The 22995-nt window shown below is 33.3% G+C and overlaps 1 protein-coding gene across 1 annotated transcript in view; it reads left to right on the top strand.

The window, feature by feature from the left end:
• Positions 1–19774, top strand: part of Uck (Uridine-cytidine kinase) — a 29277-nt gene extending 9503 nt beyond the window's left edge. Inside the window, exons 3-7 of the mRNA XM_090171277.1 lie at positions 3883–3979; positions 4936–5081; positions 9191–9288; positions 18788–18836; positions 19416–19774. Of these exons, the coding sequence (XP_090027403.1) occupies positions 3883–3979; positions 4936–5081; positions 9191–9288; positions 18788–18836; positions 19416–19525 (500 nt within the window). The 3' untranslated portion in view covers positions 19526–19774. The remainder of the gene's footprint in view (positions 1–3882; positions 3980–4935; positions 5082–9190; positions 9289–18787; positions 18837–19415) is intronic.
• The last annotated feature ends 3221 nt before the right edge of the window (positions 19775–22995 follow it).

Raw genomic sequence — 22995 nt, 5'->3', positions numbered from 1 at the left:
CTTTTTAATTTTCAAGCGTAGCTTTTTCCTAGTTATGCTGACCAAATTGTGATCAGAGTTACATACAGTATATACATAATTTTCTATTATACGACCACGGAAATTAACAACTACATGATCTATTATTGTTCTTGTTTTCATTTTGATTCTAGTTTTAACATCAATTATTTGTTTGAATTAACTCATTGTTTTAGCTGATTTCCGTATCAGTGATGTCACAATTTGTATCCCCCAATAGAATCATTTCCATATTTGATTTAGGAATTATCTCTTATCTATTTCATATTTTTATTAATCCTGATCAAAAGCTATTGGTAGTATATATATATATATATATAAAGCCTATAATTCACTTAATTTATTATACATTATAAATATAAAAATTTGGTTCCATGGTAAAATTTAATAAGTTAGTCTTTAAAGAACTGCTACTTCATGGATTTGAAAATTATTTTTACTGTATCAATATTTAAAAACTACGGAAGCTATAACGCCGGAGGCCTTCCTCAGCCAACGTCCAAAGGTTCGCGTTTTTCAGTGAAAAATAGGTCTCAATTGATAAAATTGATCTAAAACAATTTTCCTAATTTCTACCTTGAGTAGTTTCCGTAAAAAAATTCTTACTGAAGCTATTAAAAGTACCCAGATAACATTCCTTCCCAAAAACGAGTGTGTTTTGATGCCTTAGTAAGTAATTGGGAATCAAATCCTTCAAGGCTACTTGTTTGTCCATCACCTGGTATCATTTTAATGTCTTTAAACAATCTTGTATTTTTTACAATTTTTTAAATTTGAATATGGGCTAGAGCAGCGGTTTCTATAAGGTGTTCCGCGGATCTCTCGGGTTCTGAGAATTCTCAGCGCGGCCATCTTTGTTTGTGTCAAGAGTCTTTTAAGATAAGTATAAAAAATGAGTTGGATACTTTAGCAAAAAATATTGGGAACCACTGGGCTAGAATACCTAAAATATTGGGTAAGGAACATGGTGATATAATGATAGCGGCAGTAAATAATTTCCCTAAGGCATCTTTAAGGACATTGTTTGGCTATACCATGTTTTTACATCACGATTGACGCATTCAATGGCAACAATCATAGTACAAATAAGGTGATTTATCGTTGCCCAAAGACAGGCTTGTACAAAAAAAACTTGAAAAAAGGGCCATTACGCAGCTCTCAAAAACAATGAACTTCCTTTCACTTTTAAAAGATGAATAGGTATCATCTATTTTAGTATCACTATCCAAGCTATAATAAATAAATAAATAAATAAATAAAAATATAAAAGGTGAAATGTATGAATAATAATGTATAAAAAAATACTACTCTGACGAAGATGGAATGTTAAGATCATTATCATCTGCCTCTTCATCTGAACTAAGATCATCTATTTCACGGACAGGTTTTTGGGCTCCAACATTTTCAAAACTCCCAGAAATATGTATAAATTACCTTGAACCTTTACATCTTATTTGTCACAGTCTGGGTTGCTACATATAGAAATGTTTATTGAAACTGATAGGTTTAAAATTAGCCTACATTTTTACTTAACATTTTGTTTGTGTGTGTTTTTTTTTGAGACTCTGTTAGTTTGGCAACCATCCCTTACCAAAATATAAGTTGTATTTCAGTTTGTATTTAGTTTGTATACACATTATTAGTTGATATTGAGTTGGTATTAAGTAGGCTCACGTTGTCAGCATATTTCAAGATACTATTAAAGGGGTAATAAGTTGTTATTGAGTTGGTAGGAAAATACTGCTTTTGCTAAGTTTATAATTAGTTGCTTTTTAGTAGTCAGGAAATTACATAATATTTTTAAGTTGGTTTTAAGATGTTTCCCTAGTAGGATTTAAGTTGCTTTTAAGTAGTTAAATGTAAATGTTCATTCTGGTTAAGTTGGAAATAAGTTGATTAATAAAGAGAATTTAAGTTATTTTTAAGTAGGCATTTGTCCCAAATACAAACTGAAAACCAAGTTGATATACAAGTTGTCCTAAGTGGTTTTTAGCCAACTTATTTTGGTAAGGGTATTACTATGACTTTTCCTTGTTGTTTGAGAATATTTACTTGTACCCATTAGTTTGACTTGACAACCTATATCAATCTATTTAGAGGAGTTGTTATTAATATAAAAGCACATTTATAATTGAAAAATATTCAAGACAAGAATTACTTTACAGTTTGCTTAAACGTGTTATTGAAATCTATTCCACCCAAAACTAATAATAATAATAGTAAAAATTTTTACCAAAAAATAAGTTGGTTTTTAGTTGGTTTTCACATTTAAGTTGGTTTTAAGTTGGTATTTAGTAGGTTTTCACATTTAAGTTGGTTTTAAGTTGGTATTTAGTAGGTTTTCACATTTAAGTTGGTTTTAAGTAGGTTCAAGTTGCCAGCATATTTTAATAAACTATTTAAAGAGGTAATAAGTTGTTTTTAAGTTGTTTTTAAGTTGGCTGGAAAATACTCATTTTTTGAAGTTGGGTTTAAGTTGGTTTTTAGTGGTCAGATAATTACATATAATTTTTAAGTAATTTATAAGTTGGCTTTAAGTGGTCTTTATTAAGAGGTCTTTTTAAGTAAGTTTTAAGTTGGTTTTAAGTGGTCTTTATTAAGAAAGCTTTTAGTTGGTTTTAAGTTGGTGTAAAGTGGTTTTTAAGTAGGTTTTTAGTTGGTATTTAGTTGGAATTTGTTCCAAATACCAACTTAAAAAGTTACAAGACCACTTATTTTTTGGTAAGGGAACTTTTTATTTAAGATATCCTTTTCAGTGATACACTGTTTTACGAAAGGGTCTTGACATTAAATTAAATTATATACACAGTAGTGCGTCGTTTTATACAATACTATTGAAATAAATTATTATTTTCTAACTAATTACTGCACAAAAAGACAATACATTTTTGTTAAAAGTAGTTGGAAGTTTAAACTATCTCTTATATTTCTAGGTAATTCATGTCATAGTCTAATACCGTTTTCCCTGATGCTTTTATTACACAATGTTTAATGTGAATTTTCAGCTAATCTAAAAAAGTGGGAGGCACCATTTTGAGTGTTATGATTATGAAATGCATTTGATTTATCCAACAAGTTCTGTATATAATTTGGTTTGCAAACTGGTTCAATGACCTTCATTTCTGCCTCAGTACAAACATTTTCTTACCCAGATTTTGATTGATTAATCAGATCGTTTACAATCTGTGAAAAAATTAATTGCAAATTAAAACAACCTTATTTATACACGCATATTAGTAGTAAACATAGAACTAGCTACCTGTTTTCTTCGCCTTTTATCAGAGCCTCCTCATCTTGGACCTTCGGATTCAGTATAATTAAAATTAAAAATTGTTGGAACCACGTTTGGTTTTAATTTTTGAGTACAATTAAATTGGTAGTTCAACGATACCAAAAATTCATTATTTCCACAGATTCAAAATGCAACTTAAAACACATGAATGTATTGATAGTATAAATTTTTTGGTTTGATCTTGACTAACCATTGCCTCAAAAGATTTTTGTTTTTCAAGGTGAAATCTAAAGAAATTAAAACCGGGTGAAGCACTAGAAGACGGGCATGAAACTGCAGAAATATAAAACCTATTAAAAATTAAAATATAATGCTAAAAATGCAATAACCGGAGTGGCGAGAATCATGGTGTATGAACATTGACGTCACCATACATTCTAAGTCCGCGCATATTTTTTAAAGAGAAACACTTTAATTAGTGAAGGAGACGATGCAGATACTTTAAGTGTTGTATAATTTTTTCCATCAAATGCCTTTATTTCAATACCAACCTATTCCTATACATTCTGAAAAAGCATAGTCAAATGGTTAAATTTGATCCTCTAAGATATTCCATTTTTTATGTTCTTTAGATGCCTTTGATGATGAACTAATAGCAACAACTCTACAAGATATCTTGAGTGAAAAAGTAGTTCAAGTCCCTGTTTATGATTTTATATCTAATTCAAGGTAGGTTAATTCATATGTTTGTAGTTAGTGGAAGAGAATGGAAAAGCAAACGTGTCGCATTACATACATGTAAATAACCAAAAATGAAATACCTGTGTTTATTAATTTAAAGTTAATGTTATGATATAAACTTATTGATATAGAAGTACCAAAACACAAAAATATTTAGATAAATACGATATTTAAGAAAATGGAAAAAGTGAAGCTGTCAAATGTCATTCTCAATTTCAATTGTGAATAGCTGAGTAATTATGATTTTCAAAATTATATATTTATTACCAAAGTGTCTTATGATCATATAATGAGAGTTAACATGAGTGAATCTGTAATAGGTACTCTTATCATAAAACCTACTTAAAAAATATTACTAATAAATTAGGCCTTAATATAAATTAAACCTGAAATTCACAAGATTAAAATTTTGAAAGTAGTTCTGTTACATTTAATCAAACTATAGAGACGAGTCTCTACAAAACATTTTAGAGACTTATTATAGTGGAAAACATGTGAATTTTTTTTAATAATGGTTTTTTTCATATAATATTGAAGTCACTACTTAATAAATATTGTTTTGTTTAACTTATTTGCGATAGTACTATTATAAAACTCATTTTCAGCACTTCATATCAGTGATAGATTTTAAGTCTCTTGTAGTATACTCACCATTGTATGTACTGTACCACTGGTTACCCTATGCGAACCTGGAAATTATAAGCATCAAATTTAAGATTCCAAAATCTCTTCAGTGGTGTTGAATGGCGGTTAAATCAAACACTGTTGAAATTAGTTATCACTTTTATATTATAGTCACGTTTGTTAATTAAAAAGAAATTCAAAATCAGGTCAGTAGTTATTCAGAAACGATTTAACATTCAAAACCCCATTGGAGTCTATAGCACACATCCATTGCAAGCTTCAGTTCAATTAAGGTTTTTTCTCTGTAATTCTCTGTATAGGAAGAAGGATGAATGGATAACTATATACCCAGCAGATGTTGTTCTTTTTGAAGGAATTCTAGCATTCTACTTTCCTGAACTTAGAGTTCTTTATCACATGAAGCTTTTTGTGGACACTGATCCTGACACAAGGCTTTCAAGAAGAGGTAATAATATTAAACAAAGTCAGTGTGGTAGTTTAATTTTACACTCATTTGAGTACTGTTAAGAAAACAATTGTCATGTTCATCTTTTTGATTGCTCAAAACTAAAGATAATATTAATATTAATATTATATACCATTATTAAAGTAAAGTAACATTTTTTAGTAAAATAACTTTTTTTTATAAAGAATTAGAAGATATTTTCTTGTAATACTATTAGGCAAATAATTGGTCTTAAGCATATATCAATAACTAGTTTTTGTTATGGTGGATCATCAAGTTTTACATTTCTGATATCAGGTTTAACAGAAGCTAGGAATGATAGACTTTAGTGAAGTTAAAAACAAGTCATAGTGAGTGTTACCAGATATTTTTCATTTAATTGAAACTCCCCTTAACAAAGTGAGAGTTAAGAGCGTAGGAGGTCAGGGTTCGTTACAATAGGCCAAAGCTAACCACAATACTCCTAGTCCTTAACTTACGACGTTAGAGAAGAACCATATATTGGATTGATGAAATCAAAGTGAAAACCAGTCACCAAGAAGGTGCATCCCACACTCAAGCAGATGTTGATGAGGGTTAAGTAATGAATCAAGTTGTTAAAAGCAATAGTGAGGGGTGGAAAAGAGAAGTTGTTTACAGAAAATTAGTCAAAAACCAAAGAACTGAAGGAATAAAATTGTTATTGAAGCTATTTGTTGCGAAGTACCTTCACGAACAACCTTTTCCCTATGACATCCATTCATTTAATTTCTCAAATACAACATCATCATTGCTCTAAGATATTTTACAGGTAGAGATGGATAATATTTTTGAGGTTCATTGCACAGATGTATTAAACATTAAAAATGTAACAGAAGCCATATATCAACAATGAAATGCTAGAAGATATTTATCAATCAATGCTTACCCCGTTATGAGTACCCTTACCAAAAAATAAGTTGGCTAAAAACCACCTAGGACAACTTGTATTTCAACTTGGTTTTCAGTTTGTATTTGGGACAAATGCCTACTTAAAAATAACTTAAATCCTATTTATTAATCAACTTATTTCCAACTAAACCAGAAGCAACATTTACATTTAACTACTTAAAAGCAACTTAAATCCTACTAAGGAAACATCTTAAAACCAACTTAAAAATATTGTTATTTCCTGACTACTAAAAACCAACTAATTATAAACTTAGCAAAAGCAGTATTTTCCTACCAACTGAATAACAACTTATTACCCCTTTAATAGTATCTTGAAATATGCTGACAACGTGAGCCTACTTAATACCAACTCAATATCAACTAATAATGTGTATACAAACTAAATACCAACTGAAATCCAACTTATTTTTTGGTAAGGGTAAAATGCTTAGGACTAATTGGAAAGCTGTTGGTCAAAGAATTGAAAGTTATTTCAGAAGGCGGCCTAAAATTTTTTTTACAACAGATTGCTAAACATTTCTGCATAAAGGCTGAAGTACCAGTTAGATTAGTACCTGCAGCCATGGGTAGACTAACAACAAATGATGAAGGGCTTAAGGGGCTGTTTACTCTGTCACACAGAAAACAAGACTGGATATCCTTTTAGTGGTAACTGCATTATCACAGTATTCCTGGACTAATCCATTGGCAATGTCTATGTGAATTAACCCAATTCACTATTAAATATTAGCGATAAAATTTAGAAACCAACAAAATTGTTTTGTGGACACCCTTACCAAAAACTAAGTGGTCTAGGAACTTGGTTTTAAGTTTGTATTTGGGACAAATACCAACTAAAACCATACATAAAACAACTTATTAACAAATAAAACCATACTGCCAACTTATTACCCCTTTAACTAGTTTATTGAAAAATGCTGACAACTTAAAACCAACTTAATACCAACTAAAATGTGTATACCAACTAAATACAAACTAAAAGCCAACTTATTTTTTGGTATGGGCAAGTATTTAAAGTTTATTAAAAAAAGGTGCGTGCTTCATAAATGGTTGGATTTTAGTCTACAAACGGAAATTTCCTGATTTATCTTAATAATAATAATTTGCTAGGCTAATAACCAAGGCACCACCTTACGCCCAAGTCAGCTAGTGACATTTTAATGCATTAATTCAGGTGGCTGGGTTACAAGCTCTTCATTCCATGCAAGCCAATAGCTCCCTACACTAACTATAACCATTATACCCTATTCAGACGAGGCTAATAAAACTGGGTTCAGTAAACCAAAGTTAAATTTTTATAGCACATTTCAGTATAGCTAAATAAGCTCTGTTTTCAAAAACGGGATCTAAACCCGGGTTTATAAGCCTCGTCTGTAAAGAGTATTACACTCGTGGAAAGAGGGAACCTAAGAACTTAAGGAGGGAAAACCCCTTTAACCAGTAAAATCAAGCAGTTTATTAACTTATGACCTTGAATGATGGTGAGAATCAGCTCATGGCAAGTTTTTTTTTGGAGTAACTTTGAGCAAAATGGATCGTAATAACAACATTTGATCTTCAGTGACCCTTACCAAAAAATAAGTTGGTATTTAGTTGGTTTTCGCATTTAAGTTGGTTTTCGCATTTAAGTTGGTTTTCGCATTTAAGTTGGTTTTAAGTTGGTTTTTAGTTGGTATTTAGTAGGTTCTCACATTTAAGTTGGTTTTAAGTTGGTTTTAAGTAGGTTCAAGTTGCCAGCATATTTTAATAAACTATTTAAAGAGGTAATAAGTTGTTTTTAAGTTGGCTGGAAAATACTCATTTTTTGAAGTTGGTTTTTAGTGGTCAGATAATTCCTTATAATTTTTAAGTAGGTTATAAGTTGGCTTTAAGTGGTCTTTATTAAGAGGTCTTTTTAAGTAAGTTTTAAGTTGGTTTTAAGTGGTCTTTATTAAGAAAGCTTTTAGTTGGTTTTAAGTTGGTGTAAAGTGGTTTTTAAGTAGGTTTTTAGTTGGTATTTAGTTGGAATTTGTTCCAAATACCAACTTAAAACCAACTTAAAAAGTTACAAGACCACTTATTTTTTGGTAAGGGGAGCGTAAAAAGAGAGGGGATCACTTTATTTTTCAGTGAGCTTCAAAAGAGACTAATCCATTTTCATTTGATAGTCTATCTTCAGTTTCTGTATCCATCCAGTTCATACAAGTACTAGATATATTGGTGCCACTTAATAAGCATGAAAAGAGGCAAGCACGCTCTTACCCTTACCAAAAAATAAGTGGTCTTGTAACTTTTTAAGTTGGTTTTAAGTTGGTATTTGGAACAAATGCCAACTAAATACCAACTAAAAACCTACTTAAAAACCACTTTACACCAACTTAAAACCAACTAAAAGCTTTCTTAATAAAGACCACTTAAAACCAACTTAAAACCAACTTCAAAAAATGAGTATTTTCCAGCCAACTTAAAAACAACTTATTACCTCTTTAAATAGTTTATTAAAATATGCTGGCAACTTGAACCTACTTAAAACCAACTAAAATGTGAAAACCTACTAAATATCAACTAAAAACCAACTTAAATGTGAAAACCAACTAAATACCAACTAAAAACCAACTTATTTTTTGGTAAGGGTTTTAAATTTAAGAAAATTGAGGTATAAAATTCCAAACAGTTTTTGCTGTCCTTTCCAATTTGAGGCTAGAGGGGCATGTCTATTTTGCCAGTGCGTCACGATGACCCTGACCAATAACATAAAAACCTTAAAATTATTAGTAGAAAGTGGTTATTTTGTGGACAATTTAAAATCAAGCAGTTGAAAAAAAGAACTTAAATTTTTTTGGTTCCGTAACGCTTTTGTTGGACATCATTTGGAGTAATTGTCTTTTATGAGTAATGTAGAAAAGCAAATAACATTGAGCTATTTATATATCATGCTAATCTTTCAAATTTTAGATGTTTTCTATTTTTATTTAAGCGATGGTTGAAATTAAAACCTCAAAAAAAAATAAACTATTGCATATCAAACACATGCTGTTGTTTTGATGAAACTGCAGCATGCTTGTAACAATATCATTGCTGATTTTATAAAAATGCTGGAAATGGTTTTACTCTTTCACTTTGAATTACAATTATCAATCAAGCATGTAAACGGGTCGACATTTTTAGTAACCTAGATTTTATTCATTATTTCCTTACAGTGTTAAGAGATGTGAAGGAACGTGGAAGAGATTTGGAGCAGGTTTTGAATCAGTATACCAATTTTGTCAAGCCAGCTTTTGAAGAATTCTGTTTGCCAGTAAGTTTTAGTACAAGTGTGTGAGGTGTCCAGTATTCTAAATTTTTAAATTGCAAATGAGTCTCTTATTATTGAACTTGGCAAAAAAAAATAATCCCAATTTCGACGAGGCGATATAAAAACAATTTTAAAATTCAAATTCAGACACTTTTTTTATTGTTATGGCTCCTAGGTTACTATGTACCAAAAAATTATTCGTTGGGCACGAATGTTTCCATATACTTTATCTTTTAGTGGGACTGTGTGCCTTTGATATTACTATACAAGCCATTGGTTTTTGTTTATTCTATCACACAATTGTTTTAAAAATTTAAATTAATTTGTGGTAAATTTCTTTGATGTTAAAAAGAAAAAAATTGTATTTATAGGAAATTCAAAATTATTACTTAACCGGTTTCTTTTACTATAACTGCATACACCAAAGAAATCTTCTCTATACATTGATTCCATCTCTATAATCTAAACAGGCAAATGGTGGTAGTAACCAGATAATTTAAAGGCACTGATAACTTCTTTTGCCAAAACTTGGTAGAATGTAGTTAATAACAATTACAATATAATTATCAAAGATTTGCACATGGGGCTTTATTTCTATTATAAAAAATTTGCATAACGTTAGTGTCTAAAAAATATGAAATAGCTGACTATTTTCCAGATAAAAGTATTATGATATTGGGGGGCAATATACACTTAGTTTGCAAGTAGGTCTAATTTCGCTGTTAAACCTTGTTCTTAAAGTACAAGGAATCCCATAGATGTTTCAAATAACGATTTTAGTCAAATAAATCTAATAAATTTATTTATACAGGGTCTTTTTTTTTGCTCGGAAAAGTGTTTTTTTTCAAAAACTATTGATACTACCGATTTCAAATTTGGAAGGTCAATTCTCTATACCGGGGGACATCAGTTTGAGAAATTTGAGCGTTTTCGGTAATGTTTTTCTCCAATTTTGAAAAATTATTTTTCGACCACTAGGTGCGAGATAAAAAATTTCTATTATAAAGTTGTAGGCCGTCATCGAAAACCCTTAAAAATTGTTCACTCGACGAAAAACAACTTATTTATCAGTGAAAATTCGAGCTTGAAAAATTTACAAGTTGGTGAAGCCAAATTACGATTGTTTGAAACGATAATTGAAAAGGGAACAAGTCTAATACAAACGTAGTAGAGTTTTCACACTTGAAAAAATGTACACGTTTGGTTTTTAAATGCAGATATTTTATTCACATAAATTTTTACAAAACATTTTCAATAATATCACCATTGGCTGCAACACAGGTTTGTGCGCGGACAATTAAGTTCTCAAACGCTTTCTATACCATTTCTGGTGTGACGTCTCGGCAAGCACTGATTATTCGTCTAATGAGTTCCTCCCTAGTTTCAATGGGCGTGGCGTATACCTTTGCTTTAACGAATCCCCAGAGAAAATAATCCAGCGGTGTTAGGTCAGGTGACCTTGCTGGCCAATGCACTGGACCATTTCTCCCTATCCACCTTTCAGGAAACTCGTTGTTGAGGTGCTCAGTTACTTGCCGGGAAAAATGCGGAGGGGCGCCATCTTGCTGAAACCACAACTGACGTCTTTCAGCCAATGGAAGGTCGTCGATTGCGTCACTCAGTTCGTTCTGTAGAAAATGTAAATACCTTTGGCCATTGAGGTTCGTCGGCAGGAAAAAGGGACCAATCAAACGGTTTCCAACAAGTCCAACCCAAACATTGACCCGTTCAAATTGAACCTGGTGATGATATTCAAAACCCCAATGTGGGTTGATGTCAGACCAAAGATGGCTGTTTTGATGATTAAAGGGCCCATCTCTAGAAAATGACGCTTCGTCGGAGAACAAAACATGGCGCAAAAATTTGTTTATCTTCTTGGACAGCATTTAGTAACCAGTTGCTAAATTCATAACGTCTTTGATGGTCTCTGTCAATTAGTCCTAGGTGGAGCGTAGCTCTGTATGGGTGATAGCGATTCTTACGAAGAATTTTCCACACACGATTTGCAGAACAACCCAAATCAGCAGCGGCGTTAGCGCAATTGTGACGAGGTTATGCCACAAAGTACGCGAGTACATTGTTCTCGAAGTCTAAATCCGGTTGACCCAATCCGCGAAACCTAGGTTGCAAGTTACCAAATTGATTGAAATCGTGAATTGCTCGTCTTACTGTATTTACAGATGGTGCTCCATTTGGATGTCTTTCTGCGAAGATTTCAGTCACTCTTCTAAGGTTTTGCGCTGCTTCTCCATAGTAAATGGCAACTATCTCGGTACGCTCAGCTACTGAATAACGAGGCATTGTTCGAAATATTATCAAACACTGATAATAATCTCCCAAAGTTTTCCTTTAAATACCCAATGCATGTTTAGGATTGACCTATAGCCTCGTGTTTTTTAAATCCGGTCGTTTTTTTAACCAAAGTTTCAACTGGATTAGGTAATTCGGTTTCAATTATCGTTTCAAACAATCGTAATTTGGCTTCACCAACTTGTAAATTTTTCAAGCTCGAATTTTCACTGATAAATAAATTGTTTTTCGTCGAGTGAACAATTTTTAAGGGTTTTCGATGACGGCCTACAACTTTATAATAGAAATTTTTTATCTCGCACCTAGTGGTCGAAAAATAATTTTTCAAAATTGGTGAAAAACATTACCGAAAACGCTCAAATTTCTCAAACTGATGTCCCCCGGTATAGAGAATTGACCTTCCAAATTTGAAATCGGTACTATAAATAGTTTTTGAAAAAAAACACTTTTCCGAGCAAAAAAAAAGACCCTGTATATATATTTTGATTAACATTCTTATTATTTCAATCCTTTTGTAATTAGACAATCTGGTAATTTGAGAAATATTGGTAAAATTTTGCTGGTATTTTTAAATATCAAGTTCAGATTTTGAGGTAATTGATACAATTTTTGTGGTTATTGAATATTTGATTAGACCAAAAAAATTATATTACTTGAGTTTCAACTTCTGGATACCACTGGCATAATTTCCAATACTATCATAAAGTTTAAATTTTTTTAAAACTATGTTCCATGGTTAAATATGTAAAATTTAAAAACACTAGTAAAAAGTACTGCTACTTCATGGATTTAAAATATTAAAGTTTATTAAAAACTTAAATTTTTTTAAGAACCAAATAGGGACCAAACTAAAACCAAAAATTTTATATTTATTTGACATAAATCCCAAAATTGTCTTAGTTTTATTATCTCAGAAACTAATAGGTGGTAATAAAATAGCTTAGTTTTTGTTATGACAGTTTGACAAAACTGACTTAATTTGACCATTTTTTAACTGCTCTTCAGTACATTCTGGATTACATAAAAATATCAACTGTGATGAGAGCAATGCTACAGAGTGATATGACTTCGTTTTGGGGCAAGTTATACACAAGCCTAAGGTTTTTTATACAATGCATTTAATAATAAATGTTTTCTTCTACCAAATCACTTATTAGATATTTATTTAAGATAGCAAATAATAAAGGCCGTGTCTATTTTGGCCGGTTTTTCGGATTAAATTTGAATTTGAACATATCTCCTAACATTTTAGCCGTGCCTTCTTTCAATGGCATTTTTTTAATTTTAAATTTATTACTTATATGGCCTCCCTCTACCTGCCAGGCCAACTTCAATTAATAGTGTGACATTCCGACCTTTTCCTTAATGAATGCTACGAGCGAAATGAAAGTTGGGAGGGGAGAAAGGAGGGTATACCTTGGTTAGAGAAGGAAGTAGTGAGTAACGGAAGAATTTAGGACTGTGGTGGTGACGTGGGTATTAGCTTAGCTGATTATTATTATTATTATTACTATGTAGCACTGGGCCAAGCTAGTGTATATACGATTTTTAAGTCGCTCTATGGAGACGCTTTCGCCATCTATCGACGATAGGATGAGGCTAACAATTCCTCTATAACTAGAGGGAATTAGGCTAACAATTCCTCTAAAATTAAAGGGGATGAGGCTAACAATTCCTCTAAAATTAAAGGGGATGAGGCTAACAATTCCTCTAAAATTAAAGGGGATGAGGCTAACAATTCCTCTAAAATTAAAGGGGATGAGGCTAACAATTCCTCTAAAATTAAAGGGGATGAGGCTAACAATTCCTCTATAACTAGAGGGGATGAGGCTAACAATTCCTCTATAACTAGAGGGGATGAGGCTAACAATTCCTCTATAACTAGAGGGGATGAGGCTAACAATTCCTCTATAACTAGACGGGATGAGGCTAACAATTCCTCTATAACTAGACGGGATGAGGCTAACAATTCCTCTATAACTAGACGGGATGAGGCTAACAATTCCTCTATAACTAGACGGGATGAGGCTAATAATTCCTCTCATAACTAGAGGGGATGAGGCTAATAATTCCTCTCATAACTAGAGGGGATGAGGCTAATAATTCCTCTCATAACTAGAGGGGATGAGGCTAATAATTCCTCTCATAACTAGAGGGGATGATGTTAACAATTCCTCTCATAACTAGAGGAGATGAGGCTAACAATTCCTCTATAACTAGAGGGGGTGAGGCTAACAATTCCTCTGAAATTAAAGGGGATGAGGCTAAAAAAGAATGGTGTTCAAAGAAGGCATGGGTATAATGTTACGAGAGGTTTTCTAAATTGTGGACAATGACAACCCCTAACATAACAATAGTCTCACTCAATACAGGGTGTCTTAATTTGATCGGCCCAGGCGTTTTTCTCAAAAATTATAGTTGCTAGTAATGTGAAATTATCAGGATATACTCTTAAACGAAGGAGAGCTAGGCTAATATCAAAGGCACCACCTTGTAACCGCCGGATAAATATCCTAAGCCTACATAACCACTGGTAGAGGGGCCTAGCCTCCCTTGTGCCAGGTAACACTCTTACTTACCTAACGCGTTAGTTTTTTTCTCTTTTATTACTAATATACTAATGTCTAATTGAGCGGCCACAGAGAACGGAGAGAGCCTTACTCCTGAGCGTACCGACAATTAACTTGTCAAGTTACTGTTTCTACATATCTAAGTTGAGTTGTATCGGTCTCCAGGAATATGGCTCTGTCTGTGTTGGTAAATATATCTTGTTATTGCTAAAAGATCTCTGCCTTATAAGGGGTAAATGTGATATTCTCTTTAAACAAATAAAATATTGTTGAACTGAATTCCCTATCGGGCCTTCTTGTGTTTATTTAAACCTTCTATAATCTTACGTTCGTCTGGCCTAACTTTTCCCTTTGGGAAAAAAAATCGGTTACAACCTTAGGCCTAAGTCATCAAGCGACTTTTGAAGCCATTAGTGGCCGGGTTCCTTTTCTTTGGGAATTTTCAGAAAAATCGTGAACTTTTTCACCGTTTTGAAATTTGTATTTTTTGAACGATAGGTGGTAGACAAAAATTTTCAATTAACAAGTTGTAGAACGTACTCGAAAACCTTTAATGTAATTGGTTTGTCAAAAACGGACAATTTTTCATTAAAATAATACGTCATAAAAAAAATTGGTACTACCCAAAAAGGTTTACGTCTCATGAAAATGAAAGATGTAAAGATAAAAAATGACTTTTTTTTAAACCAAATCATTTTAAATAATTTTTAAGAGAAAATATAATTTACATAGTAGAATTCCAGAATTCACGCGTCTTATTTGGGGAAAAGAATGTTGCAGGAAGTCCACGAAACCGTTTAATTTATGCCAACTGAATTTCCCACGTGTTTCTTATTTTGCACTACTCTATCGCTTAAAGTGTGGCTCCATTTTGGTATTTAAAGACACACTGCTTCGTTTTAAAATCATTTTCTCAACTTACTCCAGTAAAATAAAAAGATGCCTCGTTATACCTGTGAACAGCGGTCCAGGAGGGTCGAATTATACTACGGAGATGGTCAACAAAATGCACGTGATGTGAGTCTATTATTTCAAATGTTGTATCCTGACAGTCGTCCAAATCACCACACTGTTCTCCGTGCTGTCCATGACTTTGAAAACGAAGGCAACGTGAATCGCAGATTCCGCAGACCTGGCCATGACAACATCAACATGGAAGACACAGTCATCGCCAACTTTGTCGCCTACCATCGAGCAAGCATAAGTATGGCCTGCTCTGATTTGGACTTGTCAAAGACTACGTTTGGAGTGTCCTTGACCGTCATAACTATCACCCATTTCGTGCCACGCTCCACCAAGCACTTTACGATGGTGATCAGCTACTCCGGCTGGATTTCTGTAACTGGTTTTGTACTATGGCAGACGGAAACTAAGATTTACTCCGTTTGATTCTTGTGTCCAACGAGTGCTCCTTTGGGAGAGACTGCCTGTTTAACAGTCAAAATAACCACATGTGGAGTGATGAAAATCCGCAGTGGGGATTTCCTCACCACAATCAGGTACAATTCCGTTTAAACGTCTGGGCTGGTCTTCTGGGAGATTGCGTTATTTTGCCATTTTTTCTTCTGCGTCAACTCAATGGGCAAAACTACCTGGCCTTTCTACAAAATGAAGTCGCAGACGAGTTGGACTTTGTGCCATTAGTCGACGTTCCACCCCTTTGGCTCCAGCATGACAGTGCACTGCCCACCAAGAAAGACACGTCGTGCAGTACCTTAACAACGAGTTCCATGATCGATGGATAGGCAAGAACGGTCCAGTACGATGGCCTCCGAGGTCTCCAGATTTCGCACCGCCGCACAGTGGGAAGAAACGGGGAAAAATTGGGCATTTGAGGAAAATTTTAAATCGATGAAAATTTTTTTCTTGGTTATTTTATGATGACTTTATATCGATAGCATACTGTAATACCTGAGATTTCGGTTTGCAAGTCATATTTTATTCTGTGGAGGCCATAGAACCTGTTAAAGTGACTAAACTCGTTAAAAAAACTTGTACATGTTTTGTCATCCTAACTAATTGTTTTATACAAAAACCATAAATTAAAACCAATTACTTCTAGATTATCTATGTATATTTTTAGTCTCTGTTATTTGACGCATTGATCTAATATTTTTCCAATTTAAAAAAAAAATTTGCTCTGTCTATGGACATCTAAAATCTTAGTTGCTCTTAAAAAGTGTAAAGATACGAATAATTCTTAGATTTTAAAAAACATTATTAAATAATATTATACAAGTAGTTATATTTCTCGATTCTAGTAGTATATAAATATCAATAACCCATATCCATCCGGGTCCCTCTGTAGCACAAATAAAATTATAAAGATAAAGCACTAAATCACAATGTCTCCCAGAAACATTATGAAAAACGTCCAAATAAGATTTTCCTTTATCGCGTATCCTACTTCACCCAACTATAGAAGAATTTGAACTCGATAGAGACTACAAGTGTCATTTCTAGCGGCCAGCAAAATATGTAGAAAGATTCAGAGCGTGATTTAGAGTTATTATAGCTATTTGCTTTTGATTTAAAATTGAGCGCCATTTTATTAGTCAATTTGCATTTTTTTATCTTAATTTTATCGACTTTCTGTTGTGCAAATCCGATTGAATCAAAGCTATGTAGACCTAGAATAGGACGTGGAACACTTTTCTAATTGAAACCATCTTCGTAACTCTTACGGTTTTCGAGATAATTTTTGGATGACCTTGAAGACATGGTTCAAGGTCATCGAAATTTTCATAGTAGGTATTCCCCTACTCACTGTATGCGACCTGAAAATTGCAATTTTCTACCTAAAACAGGTTTGGAGATATTCGCGGCGCCTACTTTTTTCTCGTTTCGTCCCACTGTGCGCCGGACTTTTTCCTGTGGGGGATTCGTCAAGGAGGAAGTGTATAAAACACCTGTCACTAACGAAGATGATCTACGGCAGATAATCATTGCAGCGTTCCAATTCGTAACTCCCGAGATGGTCCGTGCTTCGTTTAAAAATATGCTTCATCGCGCACGGATTTGTATTGCAGCGGACGGTGGAATTATTGAACCTCATTTAAAATAAGATGCGTGAATTAATAATAATAATAATAATAATAATCATCTAGGCTTTACCTTAGGCCTAAGTCAGCAAGCGACTTTTAAAGCCATTAATTCAGGTGGCCGGGTTCCGATGCGTATAAGGGTGGTGGCAAGCCCTTCAAGCCACGCGAGCCAACAGCTCCCTACACTAACTATTACCGTTAACCTCAATTCTACTATGTAAATTTTATTTTCTCCAACTTGTTTTTTTTCATGACTCTTAAGAAATTTAAAACTCGTTAATATTAAGCACTCGTAGCTTTGTAAAAAAAAGTAATTTAAAACTCGTAAACTCGCTGGGTTTTTCAAACTCGAAATTGGTTAGAAATGTTTTTGAATCTCAAACTTGACTTGGTGCCTAAAGGGGCACTCTCACACCCCTACTATTGGCCAATAAAGATTGATTGCCGAAATCCACTGACTGGATGAATTCAAAATAACCATCAAAATATTTTGTTTCCCCTAACCGAATTTTTGAAACAATCTACCTACTCACAAAGAGACATCCCGAAGTGTAACCCACCGATTTTGTTCAAACTCGGGGGATTGATAGACCTTTATGTAAATTGAAAAATCCTAAAGGGAATTTATTCAATAGGCAACCGTTTTGCCATGGCAACGAAAAATGTTTTTGACAACAAAAAATTTTAATTTTCCCATTGAAAATAACATGGGATTCTGACCTATGTGCAAATTTTGAATAAATTTCAAAATTTTAAAAATGCCAAAAATGGAAAAAAAAAACAGTTACTAAAAGAATAAAAATTTATCAACTTTTGATCTATTTGAACAAATTGGGTGAAAATGAAGCCAAATGGCTAAAATTGGGAAAATGCGAGAGAAAATTTAAAGAAGTACAAACAATTGTTTGAAATAAATTATTTTTTAAAAATTGAAAAAATTTATAAATTTAAAACTTTTTAATCAAAAGCAGTAAATTTGATCAAAAACGATTTGTTATTGAAAGGAATTGATTTAAATAGATTATTTGTGAAATGTCGGAATCATATATAGATAAATTGGTTTATTTAAAAAAATTATTTTGGTCAAGAATGGCAAAATTCGAATTAATAATTTATTTCAATTTCGAAATATTTTTTCAATGTTGGTACTATTTTAAATTTTTCTCACATTTTTCCAATTTTAACCATTTTGGTTAATTTTCACCGATTTGGTTCAAATTGATCAAAAGTTGATCAATTTTGATTTTTTTCGTCAATTTTGTCTATTTTTGGTTTTTTTAAATTTTCGCATGAGGGGGGGGGCTAGGAATCGGTCAGAATCCCAAGTTATTTTCAATGGGAAAATTTAAATTTTTTGTTGTCAAATAAATTTTTCGTTGCCATGGCAAAACGGTTGCCCATTGAATAAATTCCCTTTAGGCTTTTGCAAGTTACATGAAGGTCTACCAATCCCCAAGTTTGAACAAATGCGGTGGGTTACACTTCGAGATGTCTCCTTGTCAGTATAATTATAAAAAGTTGTCTTATTCCTTGGATAAGAAAAAAGCAAATTTTATTAATTTATTAATTTGTTTTCAGACAAAGAAATACGCTGATATTATAATACCACGAGGAGCAGATAATGAAGGTAAATTTCACCTAATATCGATAGAATTGATAAATTTGGAAGCATTTATGACAATGTGATTTGCATTGAATCTTCACATGTCAAAAAGTTCCCTAGAACTAATTGATTCAGATATGTTCAAAGTTTAAACAGGCGCAAGTTTCTATGGGGTTCATTATTAGTGATATTAAAGTGAAGCTGACGTATTTTAGGATTTTGGCTACAAAGACTTATGGAAGGGCCTATCGCCATTTTCAATCCACATAATCTGTCAAAGGGATGATATAGCTCCTTAAATACGGGGATTGCCCCAAGATTACAGATCAGACTGAGCAATAATGATTTAATCTGATGAAAATCAAATTAGTTGGCTGAGATGAGCTGTTTCTTAAAGGTCAACACAAGTTACTGTGTAAAATCTTCTGCAGGGGCGGAGATTTAGCGTCCGCAAGTGCTGGCAGGTACAAGCGGGTTTTAGGGTACAACTTTTTTGGTTTTCAAGGGGTGAATAGTCTTAAACGGCATGGAAGCGCAACTAACTCCAGCTCTTCTACTGCTCTGTGACTCACAAGTCAGTTTCATCTATTTATTTTTCTTTAGTTGCCAATGATCTTATTGTTCAACACATTCAGGAGTTATTGAGACATAGTGTACAAAATGGAGGAAGATGTCGGCGATGTTCAACTGACACTGAACTTGCAAGCCGATAAACCCTAAGCCAATTAAAAAACGAACCCTTTCTGGCATCCATTGTTATCTTCCACATTCAATGGATCTTTCATTTTGTGCTCTAATAGTAAATGCAATCTCTTAGTTTCTATATTTCACTCAAGTTAAGTGAGTATGCTAATTTCTAAATGGTAATTTAGCACATATAACGCGTGATACCTGTATTAGTTTTCTTTTGTAAATGTTTATTTTCATTTTTATACTGGGAATAAAGTGTTTCTCTAGTCGTATTGAATAATGTTTAAAATTTATTTGTGTGAATGCTTTAGACAGCTCTATAAAATGCACATATTTGGTCCAAGAATAACACTTCCAGTATCTACTTGCCTTTGAACCAAAAAAACAAGTTAGTTTGTCTGAAACACATATATATTAAAAATTTTATTTCATTTTTATCATATCTTGTGCAATATTTTGGAACCCAAATAGTCAGGAATAATTAATACACAAGTCAGTTTTTGTGATAATTAAAAGCTAATGGCGTTTTTCTTTGGCAGTTCCGAAGTGCTTTCAATTACCACTCAGATTCATGTGTGATAAATTTCCCTGTGAATTTTGAAGAGTATTGTTTCAGTGACCATTTTGGGCTAAAATTTGAAATAGATGCATAGCCTAGCGTTTTATAACCTTTTCCTGACAATAACCCAATGAGACTCACTTTCTGAGAACTTGGACCAAAATTCTATGCAACAAACTTAAACCCGAACCATTCGCATGATTTATGAAAATATAAGGTTTTATTGAGGTATCTCCCACGTTCCCATTGGTGGAATTTACGCCATCTTAAGAAACGGCGTCCAACAACGTCTATTAGTCAAGTGAGTCTCATTTTTTTATTCCCCGTCGACTTCATAGTTTCGCCTATTACTTATTATCATAAGCTTATCAAATATAAGAAAACCAACAGGTGCTTAAATACAACATCTCAAGGAAATCGCCAAGTAGTAATATTTCTGAGAGCCAGGACTTGCAAGTTACTGTTTATATAGTGCTTGTTGAAATAATGGAAACTTTTCAATTGAAAACAGAGCTTCGTGTTTTTTCTAAGCCTTAATATGTCAAAAAAGCTACCTTGTTAAAAGAAAACATTCTTTTCATAACCCAGGGTTTCCACACGTCAGGGAATTTAAAATTGGGCATTAAAAGTCGCTAGATGACTTGGGGCTTAAGTGGTGCCTTGGGTATTAGCCTAGCTGATTATTATTATTAAGTCAGGGAATTTTATGAATTTGCAAAAATTCCGTGGAAAGTCAGGGAATTAAATTTTATCTTGATACTTTTTGAAGGTAATTTTATTCAAGTTATCTGATAAATTCTATGATTATTATTTAGTTCCTTAAAAGTCTTGCTAATTTTTTTAACGTTGCAATAATACTTTTGCACTGAAATGTAGGTTTATTTCAATTTATAATCTTCTGATAAAAGTAAAATATAAATTGTCTAATTTTGGTTTTAAAAAGTCGGGAAAAATCTCTTAAAATAGTCAGGGAATTTGATTCTGAAAATATTGTGGCAATCCTGATACCGTAAAGCTGAAAAGTTTCCATTATTTCCACAAGAACATTATTAATTGTAACTTGCATGTCCTAGCTCTCGGAAATATTCTTGGTGATTTATTTGATGTTTTATTTAAGCGCCTATTGTGAAATCTAGAAAAATCCCAATCTGAAATAGTGAAACCATGGAACTTAACTATAAAACTTAGGTATTTAAAGCCCCATGTAAGTATTGCTTCAGCTAAAGCGTAGTTTAAAAGACCCATCCCCATTGTCAGGAATCCATACCTCTATTTGCAATGCTTATCGCGGCAGATTTTCGTCTCGATGTGGCTGAAGGTTTTTTTGAAGTAACTATGTTAACTTAACAAACAATTACGTGAGAGGGGATTTTCTCTCTAGTAGGCGGGGCCAAAGCCGTCAGAGTGACCTTACTATACGCGATACGGCAGGATAAGCATTATTAAAAGCAAAAATTAAACGTCGAGAAAAAACACTTGGACGTCGATTTTGACAAGAAAACCAGATTTCAAGAGGAAAAAGCACCCAAATTCCCAACTTAGATGGAAACTTTGTCCATAAACCAGAGGAAAAGAGGGACTGCGAAATTAAATAGAGGATATTTGGAGCCCCAAACGAACTGAGGTCACCAGAAACTAAACCACAATAAACTAATACCCAAGCCTATACTTCCGTCATCCGATTTTTCAACCCTCCCAAAAATGAAGGAGAACCAAACTATGACGAGGATAAAACCACATTTTTTCCGATTTTGGAGAGTGATAAAATGCCAAAAGAGAACGAGAGAACTTCCCCTAAAATGTTAAAAGTCGAACTCCGCTTCGTAATATTTCCCACAAGTTTAAATAAACGATGCAAAGCTCAAATTAAAACCTCCAAAAGATGCAATTTTTCACAACGGGACATTTCGAATGAAAAGAGCCCAAATAATTAATTTTGCGTGAGAGATAAAGTGAAGTGAAGTGAAGAGAATCCCCTTTAATTATCCGAATCGCCAACGATATCATCCCGTCAAGACAAAACTTCATCTGGTCCGAAGTCCTTTGAGATCCCTCGATCTTAGATACGCCGAAGTGACAGAAATTGAATTAATGCCCCGAATAAACAAATCCCTTAAAAGCAATCGTAAAGTGGAATCCCTCCTTAACCGCCTTCTCCCCGAAATGAAATAACTAACCGTAGCAAGAGCATCGCCACCTTAATCTAATGACATTGAGAAGTACCCTGTTAAAAGAACCAGCTCCATTACGTCCCTCTGTTTGAAGGTTAAAATGTCGTGCCGGAATTGCAAAAGAAAGTTAGCAATTTAACGAGTAATATTCGCGAGTTCAAAAAAGAAAGAAATAAAAAAATTTATTCAGCTTAATAAAATTAAAAATGTCAGTTTAAGTAATATCGTATACACCGCGTAAAGGCTCGTCCAATGAAATTTGTACACAACACGGCGTTAGCATGTTTAAAGGCTAGCTGCGTTCTCCTTGTGTTTGTCGCTCCTAGTTGACATAGAGCAAAGCAGAAGCGTTTATACAGTATGCACCCTTTGGAAAGAATATTTAGTCCAAATTCCTATTTTACTATTTTGGAAAATGACAGCCATTGAAAGACTTTCTTAACGGCTTGGAGCCCAAGGGATGTTAAATGTCACTCAAAGGGCAATGTAAGTCGATATGCAAGGTGGTAAATATATCACATCTTATAAATATAAACTGCATCTGCGGTAAAGAGCCCACAACCGTGCTCTTATGGAGTCCTTCACCAGCAGTGTCCAGCACGCACTCCTTTTTAAATTTTAGTTGAAAGGGCTGGTAATGGGCCATTACCGCATATGCAATTTCGTGGTTTGCCATTGGCGCAGTGTTCATTTGCGGAGTATCCCATTTCCGCAGTTTTCCATTAACGCGTTGCTCATTTGCGCAGTTTTCCACTTGCGCAGA

This window comes from Leiobunum rupestre, chromosome 4, assembly GCF_980474605.1.
Source record: "Leiobunum rupestre chromosome 4, qqLeiRupe1.1.hap1, whole genome shotgun sequence".
Classification (NCBI taxonomy): Eukaryota; Metazoa; Arthropoda; class Arachnida; order Opiliones; family Sclerosomatidae; genus Leiobunum; species Leiobunum rupestre.
Note: the sequence above shows the minus strand (reverse complement) of the source record. Positions and strands in the feature narration are given on the sequence as shown.